The 9,463-nt window shown below is 39.2% G+C and overlaps 1 protein-coding gene across 1 annotated transcript in view; it reads left to right on the plus strand.

The window, feature by feature from the left end:
* Window positions 1-7,909, plus strand: part of LOC102194069 (MICOS complex subunit mic25a-like) — a 33,389-nt gene extending 25,480 nt beyond the window's left edge. Inside the window, exons 5-6 of the mRNA XM_013913127.1 lie at window positions 4,083-4,106; window positions 7,790-7,909. Coding sequence (XP_013768581.1) covers window positions 4,083-4,106; window positions 7,790-7,909 — 144 coding nt within the window. The remainder of the gene's footprint in view (window positions 1-4,082; window positions 4,107-7,789) is intronic.
* Window positions 7,910-9,463: the final 1,554 nt, after the last annotated feature.

A 9,463-nucleotide genomic window follows, 5' to 3' on the forward strand; every position in this document is an offset into this window, starting at 1 on the left:
AGGAAGGGATATCAAGTTTCTCAAAGAAATTTTCTAGAGCCAGGTCATCCTTAGCTGGGGGGGAGCTGTATAAAGTCTGATAGTATCTAAAAAAACTATTATTTATACCTTGGTTATCCGTGCATCTTATTCCCTGGTCATTCCGGATCTCAGGGATAGCTTGATTAGCTGTTCTTTGTCGTAGCTGATGAGCTAAGATTATGATTTTAATAGGAAAATTGTGACACTTATTTTCTACCAATGCTTGTTTCATGGAAATGTATCTGGAATACGTGACTGTTTAAAAAGGTGATAACATTTAAAACTCTCCTTTTTGCCTTATTTTGATCCCGAACTCATCTTATTAAAATGTTTCCAGTATAGTCATAGCCCATAGTTTGCATGGTAAGAAGGTCACACTTGACTTCTTTACTAAAGCGGTAATTGTACAAAAAGTATGGGCTCAGTTTGCAACGTTTAACTGACTGTTATTTATTAAGTCATTCATTTCTGTAGACACATCTGAGTTTTGCAGTGATGCACACATGCTCAGTGAAACAAAAAGTTAAAGAAGCGATACCTGGAATCTTTGTCAGCACACCGTTATCTAAACGTGTAATTTTAGTCAGCCCATCAGACAGAAACACCCTCTTTCTGTTTTCTTTCATTTTATGATGATCGATCAGTGTAGCCGCTTACCAGACACATTAATTTCAGTTATAAGCAGACAAGCCAACATTTAACTAGCGATTAAATTAAATGACTCTAAAGATGGTGTTAATATTGATTTCGTGCATTACCGTCCTTGATTGTCAAGTTTCTAGCGATCACTCTGACCATCAGCACAACACTACCTGTGTCACCTTTCTGCTGTTTGACCGTGTGGTCATGACAGTGTTTCTCAACCACTGTGCCATCGTGACAAATGATCAGGTGTGTCGTGGAAGATTATCTAGTTTCACCTGATTGGTATTCTAAGTGACAGACGTGAGTAACAGGCAGAACAATTACATTCTTTTCCACTAGAGGGCAGTACAACATCTTGCTCCAATTAAATGGGTTGCCAACTGCCAGTAAAACAGAAGAAGACGAAGAAGAAATTACATAGTCATGAGACAGCGCAGCGCATAATAGCAATAAATTAATATTTGAAAAGAAAAAGTAGTCAGGTTGACCTGGGTCATGGAGAAACTTCCGACCCAGATGACGGCCCTAGCGTGAGTAGTGGTTAAAAGAAAGCAAAAATGGTATATTGGGGACAAACGGAGCCACTTCTGCTATGCCTGGTGTGTGGGGAAAAATGATCAATATGCTTTTTGTGACATTTTTGTTTGGTGGTGTGCTGTGATTTTTTTCTAATGCGAAATATGTGCTGTGGCTCCAAAAGGTTGGGAAACACTAAGTTATGGTGACTCTGATTTAGCATTTCCGCGTTGCCAGTTCAAAGGTGGATCGAGCTAAGTATTGAAAGCATATGTGCTGTGTGGTGCTTAATATTGCTCTGAATACAGTCAAAAATAAGATTTAGACTTGGAGATGCTGATTTAGTTGTGGCTTTTTGTCTGTAAGGGGGGAAAAAAAAAAAGCATCATTGGGTAACAGACATGAACCGACAATGTCAGGTACCCAACAGAAAAATGGACAGACTCAATAAACATCAGTGTGTATACTTGAGCCATCCTCTTTAAGTGCATCGTGGTGTGGTGCTGCGGTGTGTTGTGTGTAAAGCCACGCTTGGCTGGCTGTTATCTACCATAGACTTGCAGGTCCCTGGAGGGACACCAGAGGAGTCATCTGATTCACTTTCAGCCTCGTCTTTGACTGCAAATTAAAACGGGACCAACACAGACAGACAGATAGAAAGGAGTGCAGCTTTTTTTCTTTTTTCTTTCTTTTTTTTTAATTAAATCTCTTCTGATTCTACCTAATCCCCACCAAACCGATACTTGTCTAACATAGAAAATGAACACATGAACAATTTCAGTCTCTCTTTTCACCTGCATTAACATGCACCAGCTGCAGCCTTTCACCCGACAGTGGAAGCGTCTCTCCCGTCAGAAGCCCTCTCGCTCTTTGTCTCTCCTCAGTTAAGGTCTGTTTATGAAACACAGACGATTGGCTCTGATTTGATTTGGCGTTCAGCAGCCCTGATAATTATGATGAATCTTCCCCCCGCTGTACGCGTGTGCATGTGTGCGAGTAGACGCTCTTCACCTCAGTTACTTGCCGGCGCTGCTGCTTTTCAGTGCCACTGAGATCTGAGACCTGCGATACAAGAGCTTTAAAAATATTGATTGGCATTAATTTGCCTGGAGCACCAGATGTGTAAGATTTAGTGCATCAGGGCACTTCAGATAGTGACAACCCGTCAATCTCAATGATAGTTTGCAGGTATTATATTTTTCTACATATTGAGTTTTTCAGTGTAACAAATGCACCCATCTGGTGGTTTTTGAACTTTAAAAATCATGTGTGATGTTGTAGTGTCTTTAGCTAATTATATACAGCTTGTCTAATGTGGAAACTTCATATATGGCTTTTGCCAGATGCTACAAGCTTCATACTAAAGAAACATATCTTGATATGACAATCATAAAATTCTCCTATTTCATTATATAATCAAATAGTGATATGAATATATAGTGAGTGGAACTTGCGTTGATGGTATAATTTGGAAATGCTAGCACTAACAAAAAGATAGGAGGTTAAAATTTAGAGAGGCAAGGTTGAGAAGGTTTGGACATCTGGATAGGAGGGGTGGTGAAGATGTTGAACACAGAATTTTGAATATGGCGCTGCCAGGCAGGAGGGAAAGAGAAAGATCTTAGGGGATGTGAGGAAAAGAAGACATGCAGAGGGTTGATGTGACAGAAGAATGCTAGGGATAGCATGAGACGGAGGCAGATGATCCACTGTGGCGACACCGGCGTAAAGCAAGCAGCTGAAAAAAGACGATCTTGGAGATCAGACAGAATGGCAGGGGTCTCGCTCCCACTTGTTCAGAATGGAACCCCTTATGTTTCTAGAGAAAGCATGTGGCTTTCTTCATAGTCTGTGGAAATGCTGCTGTTGTGGTGGGAATGGCGATCTAAGAAGAGAGATTTGGCTTAAAGCTTTTCTAGGTGTTTAGAGTCACCTGTGTATCCAAACGCTGTCCCCATGTTTATTTGCCTTTCTATGAAACTCTGCTTTGGCAACAGTGGGAAAGAAAAACTCCCTTTTAACAGTAAGAAACCTGTGTCAGAACCAGGCTCAGGGAGGGGCGGCCATCTCCCATGACCGGTTTGGGTTGGCAGGGGGGTGGCATGCTGAATTCAAATAGCTAACATGATTCAGATTGTCTGAACATTGCAGCTTTTCCTTTAATGCAAAAGAAGACAAATGAATCTGTCTTGGAAGCCTGGGTCATAAATTGCCTGTTTCGTCATTAAATTAGTTTAACTGGTGAATTGTTTTAAATTAACAAATTGGATCATACAGATTTATGACACTGGATGCCTAATTAAAAGCAGAATTGGTGGATCTGTTGTGATCCTGCAATTCTGGTAGAAGCTAATTAGATCAGATCATCTTATTGTGCTAAAAGGCCAATGTGCCAATCAGTGAACAAGCCACATGTGTGCCAAACATCAGTATCACTGCATCTCAAATGGAAACCTGGATTTATTTAAAGACCAAACATTTGGAACAATAATATGTCTTTAATCTTTTATTGATATTAGTTGCACATTAATGTTGTTTTATTCAAGAAATGCAGGTTAAATATTCAGTTATATGATTGTTCTACATTCTCAAAACATGTTGTGCTAATCTGGAGCTGTGGAAATGACAAAAAACATGTATTATGTTCAGAAATGTTTAATTATACTTGATACATTTGGTGTTACAAGGTTAATCTTTTGCAAATTCCTATTGAATTGTTTACTTTTTGTTAGAGATGAATGAGATTGCATGCATGTTTCTTGGGGGAATCTAATCTGATCGCCTATGCTTTTGATTACATGAATTAATGGTCCTTCCTGTTTGTGCTTCATTCTTTCTCTTTTTATCCTGCTTTGTTTCTCTTCCTCCTTCACTCTTTCTCTGTCCCCCAACATATCTAGTCTGCAGATGAGATAGAATCAATGGTAAGCTTCATTCTGACCTTCAAAAATTCAGTCCTTTCCATCTATTCCACTGCTTTCTCTCAGTGTTCCCTATTGTGCTCTTGCACAGGCTACAGGTCACTTTAAAACAAAATTGAAATTACCATTTATGTGTTGATTAGAGTCATTCTTAATCATTTCTGTTGAGCTGAAATCCTTGACAGCTGGAAGAGTGAAATATCTCTAAATTGCAGCATCTCATGAATAAAAAAAAAAAAAAAAGAAGCAAAAACAACTTTGATTTGATTGAATTCAAAGCAAATCGAACCCCTCCTTTCCCGCTTCCTTCCTTCCTCCTTATTTTTTATTTTTATTTTTTAAACGCACTCACTATTCTAGGCTCTTCATCTCTTCTCAGTTTAATGCTCCTCCAGCCCTTTCATTCAAATATTCACATACCTTCTTCCTACTTTTAACAGTCCCTATTCATTCTTTTATCTCCATTGCTTCCGTTCTTTGTTTCATTACTTTGACCTTGCTTTCTTTATACATATGGCAACATTTTTCTGCTGTATAAATATATAACGTCAGTCACAAAGCACTGGAATAAAATCACATTTTGTTACTATAATGTATCAACAGCAGTTTCTCTATGGCTGTAACAAATAATTGATTTCTTCAGCTAGTTAATTCAATGCTTTTTAAAAGAAAATGCCAATATTGGCCCTCATTTACTGTAATAACTATATGTACATACAAATCTGTGTATGTAATCATCCATACAAAAGTTTCACAGTCAAATCATTGATTCATCAATAATTTATCAATAAATTTGTTTGTACTTAACAAAAGAATAAAATCCTGGCTGTCTTAGGAAATGTACATCTAAGTCTTTGAAATAAATGCTACTACTAATAATAATGATAATAATAATGATAATATGAAGAATAAGGCCATTATCTATAATTTTCTGACATGGCGTAAGACATGCTCAGAATTAATACAAAAAAATTCAATTGCATTTAAAGGAAACAAAATGGAAAGGTGCAGGCTTACAGTTTAAATTTAAACCGATTCCTCATCATTCATTAAAAACATCAAACACTCTTGTCTGAAAGAATAGTTTCAGTTTCTTCAGACTTGGAGTTTCTCCTGCTTCCTTGCCTCAGAGGTGCAGGCTTTTTATGCTTCACCAGGAGAGAAATGGGGACAGTATGCAGCTCGCGTAAGCCTGTTGGTTCAGAATGATTCAGATTTTCGAATTTACGCTCAGTAGTAAGTGATAGGCCGGTGCGCACGTTTCCTAAATGCAACAATGATTGTATGCACTTGTTTTTTGCACAGGGTAAGAACGTTTCCGTGCACGTGTTGGTAAATAAGGGCCATCGTCTTTGCAGCTTTTCTTGCATTTCTCTTGTGTCTCATGTCTCTTTTGCGAGCTATGCTCCCTTTTCCATTTTTTCTGTCTGCTCTATGTCTCCAACACAAGTTTGTTTTTTGTTTTTTTCTGCTCTCATTTAGTCACTGTGGTGTAGATTTGCATGTGTATGCATGTCTGTCAGCATGCTTGCACTAAATTGCATTTGTTCATGTTTCTTTGTGTGTAACTGCCATCTTGCAGCTTCAAAACTACTTGTAAATAACATGGTTGGATGTAAGATGGTGCTTATGGGAGGGAGTAAAAGAGAATCCATGGGTGAATAAACAGAGGGGTGCAGGTGAAAAGAAATAAAAGATAAAAGTCTGATTTGAGAGCTGTGATTATATATGGCATTTTTTTTTCTTTTTGCTTAATCAATACCTTAAAGCTGGACTTTGCACAGAGAAAGGACAGAGAACTTGTGTGTACCTGTATCACTGATGTTGCAGGGACACATCTGTTTACACTGTCACACTGTGAAGACTCTATTTTCTTGGAGACAAAATCGCGTCCCCATCTTGAGGCTGTTAAATCTTAGATTTAGAAGATATGTTAACTTTTTTTTTACTGTACTAAGTCATATGCTGCTCTGTACTGCATTCATTTGCCAGTGCTGTATTTGTACAGTGGTGTCCAAGAGACTCAGACCAGATCAAGACAAAACAGAGAACATATTCATCCATCCACTTTCTGACACTTATCTAGGGTCGGGGGGCAGCAGTCTATTCATAGTAGCTCAGACCTCCTTTTCCCCAGCTTCCTCCTCCAGGCATTTCAAAGCCATGTCCTAGGCCTGCCCCAGGGCCTCCCCCTGGTAGGATATGCCCAGAACACTTCACTCAGGAGGTGCCCAGCAGGCATCCTAGTCATATATCTGAACTCTCTCACCCCTCCCTCCCCCATTCCCTCTCTAAGGGAGAGCAGAGCTGCCTTTCAGGGGAAGCATTACAATCTCATTCACAGAGTCTGACTCAAGTAAATAAAATGGGAGCCACTGTTCACCCATCACAAGTATGGCTGTGCCCCAAGTTTCCAGCTGAACATGGCTTGCTATACTTTCAAAGTGAGAATAAGAGGCAGAGTGCCCGAAGTTGGATTGTTATTCTAAGCAAGGATTTCTCAGCATCGAATAATGCAGAGGTGAAATGTATCTACTTGAAGCTAACTAATTATCTTATCTTGTTTTGTCCATACAAAAACATAATTGATCACAAGCGCAAGGGAGATATATGTGGGCTGTTTCTTGGCTACAGGAACTGACTCCACAAGAATATATGATGTAATGCATCAATTAGTAAGCTTTCAAACTATTTTTGGTGTCAAACTGTCCTTCAGTGGGTTAAAACTGTTGCATCCAAGGGACAGCTAGCCAGACTAGGAGTGACCGCTTAATCAACATGTTCATCAAAATTCTTTTTATGGAAAGATCGAACAACAGCTTCGGGAAAGACATAGATTTTGCTGAATGAAGGCTGCAAATTTAGAGGACGTGCCTAATCTGGAGTTTGATATCTGCCACAAAGTGACTCCACGGAGTAGATGTAGTACTTCCATGTAGTTTCCATCTTTTGAGAGAGATTCACAATGCAGCAACATAATGAACCCAAGCATACCATACACACCGATCCTGGTGCTTCTTGACCTTTGCAAGAAATACAGGCACCTGAATCTGACCCCAAAGAAAATTTAGAGTATTTGGACACTGAGGGAGTTCCTCACATTACAAACACTTTTTGCTAGAAGGTCCTGAGTTTTACTCCACCATCTGTCCGAGACTTTTGTGTGGCATGTTCTCCCTGTGGGTTCTCTCCAGGTACTCTAGCTTTCTCCCACTGTCCAAATACATGCATTTACTGGTGTTAGGTTAAATAGTGATTCTAAAATGCCCATAGGTGTAAATATGGCTGTGAATTGTTGTCGGTCTCTCTGTATTAGCCCCAAAGACTTCAAAGAAACCACAAAAAGCCAAAAATTGACAAAACATTTATGACCATGATAAGTGTTGGTAACCTTTTTTTCATAGCTGTATAAACTACAAGTTAGGTTACTAGTATTTTTATGTTAAATGATAACAACATATCTTTCCATGTCAGTTACATTTTTAAATTTCAATATGATACAACAGCATTAACATAACTTTTTTCTTCTCTCCCATTGATCTTAACTTGTGGCAAACCACTGCCTAAAATGTTATAACTATAATCTAAAATAATCTAAGTAAGTTTATCCTGGATTCCATGTTTTTTTTTGTTTGTTTTTTTTCATCCACTGTTCTGTTTGCATGCATGTGTATTTTTACTTGCAGGTTCAGCATCTACAGAAGAAAGACTCACAGCTGAAAGCACTGGATGCCTTCTACAAGGAGCAACTGGCACAACTGGAGAAGAGGGTAAAACATTTGCACAATCACACAACTAACACATAAACAGGTTTCGAGCGACATCATTTTAGGTTTCACCGGCTTTTAAAAAGTCACATGTTATATAGGTGTACAGACATGGGCAGACTTGATGTACACACATACATAAATATGGTCGAGCAACCAGAATTCAGTCAGTTAAGTGACTTTGGTGCATCAACATGGCAATAAAAGGTGGAGTCAGCCTGCTATTAGTTTTGGACTGGGCCAAGTTGTAATAAAAAGATGATTAACTGTAATAACTCTGCAACACTGTTGTTGCCATAGATGTTAAGGAGACTTGGATGTTAAGGAGGCACTAACACATCCTCCAACCACACACACCCATATTTTGCTCAATTGCGGTTTATTTCACACCTCAAACATTTAGTAAACAATTAAGCAAATACAAGTAATCTGCAGGTAGTAAGAAAATAAACTAACTCTTTTACGCTACGTCCACACCTACACGGGTATTTTTGAAAACGCAGCTGTTTCGTCCACACGTAAACGGCGTTTCGAATCACCGAAAACTGAGATTTTTTAAAACTCCTTTTTTGCGTTTACGTGTGGACGAAGAATACAGAGTTCGTCACACAACGTCAAAGGTATGTGCCTTTTTCACGTCAGCTGTGCTCCACGTTATTGCTTATATGAGAGGAATTGCAGAATGGCAGATAAACAGTATTTTGTCTCCATCTTCAGGTTTTACACTCTTACATATAAACACGCAGTTACTGTCCCTCCATTTACAAAGGCAGAGGCGTCACAGTGTGATTATTTTACATGTAATTGTTTTTTTTCTGTGCAATAATATTCAACATTGCTATCAATACATTTTTCAAAAAAATGCCTCTCTGTGCAAAATGGGTTCAAAAACATAAACTGCTGTGGGATACTGTTTGTCTGTGATTTGAACCGGGGGAACAAATCGTGGCAGGATCAGCCTGATATTATTTGTATCCCACTGTAACTTTACTGTATGAAGAGCTAACATATCCAAAATGTCAGGAATAGTTAGTCATTACAAGAAGTGTTTGTGGACTAAAAATCAAGAATGTGGGCTACTGTTTGCCCGTGATTTGAAGAGCCCAGCACTGCTCCCGACGCAGGGAAAACCAATTCTGCAGGGGAGACCTACCTCGGCACTTGTGCAGGTGAAACCAAAGGGAAGATATGCTTCACCATATTTTCTAGTCTTTGGCTTGAAAGGAGGTTGGTTTGGAAACATATTCAGCAATGCTTCATCTCCTGCTTTGCGTTTGTGTGGGCGCCCCGTGCTAGCAGTGTCCAAGCGTTGTTTTTGTTTTGTTTTTTTCCCCTTTTCATGCTGCGCCCCCCCTGCAATGGTACTGCGCCCCCCCTAGGGGGCGGACCCCACACTTTGGGAAGGTCTGCTCTAGCGTGAGTGAGCCATTATGAAAATCATGTGCTGAAGCATGAGCACGAAGTGGAAACACACTTTTATGTGGACATATTCAACAATATGATCCACACGAATGCATATATTTACTCAGCAGCAACATTATGACAGACAGTAAATTGATATAAATGATCTCCCAGGTTTGTGAGCAAACAAAT

This window comes from Pundamilia nyererei, unplaced genomic scaffold, assembly GCF_000239375.1.
Source record: "Pundamilia nyererei isolate P.nyererei 1_Seehausen unplaced genomic scaffold, PunNye1.0 scaffold00116, whole genome shotgun sequence".
NCBI classification, from domain to species: domain Eukaryota; kingdom Metazoa; phylum Chordata; class Actinopteri; order Cichliformes; family Cichlidae; genus Pundamilia; species Pundamilia nyererei.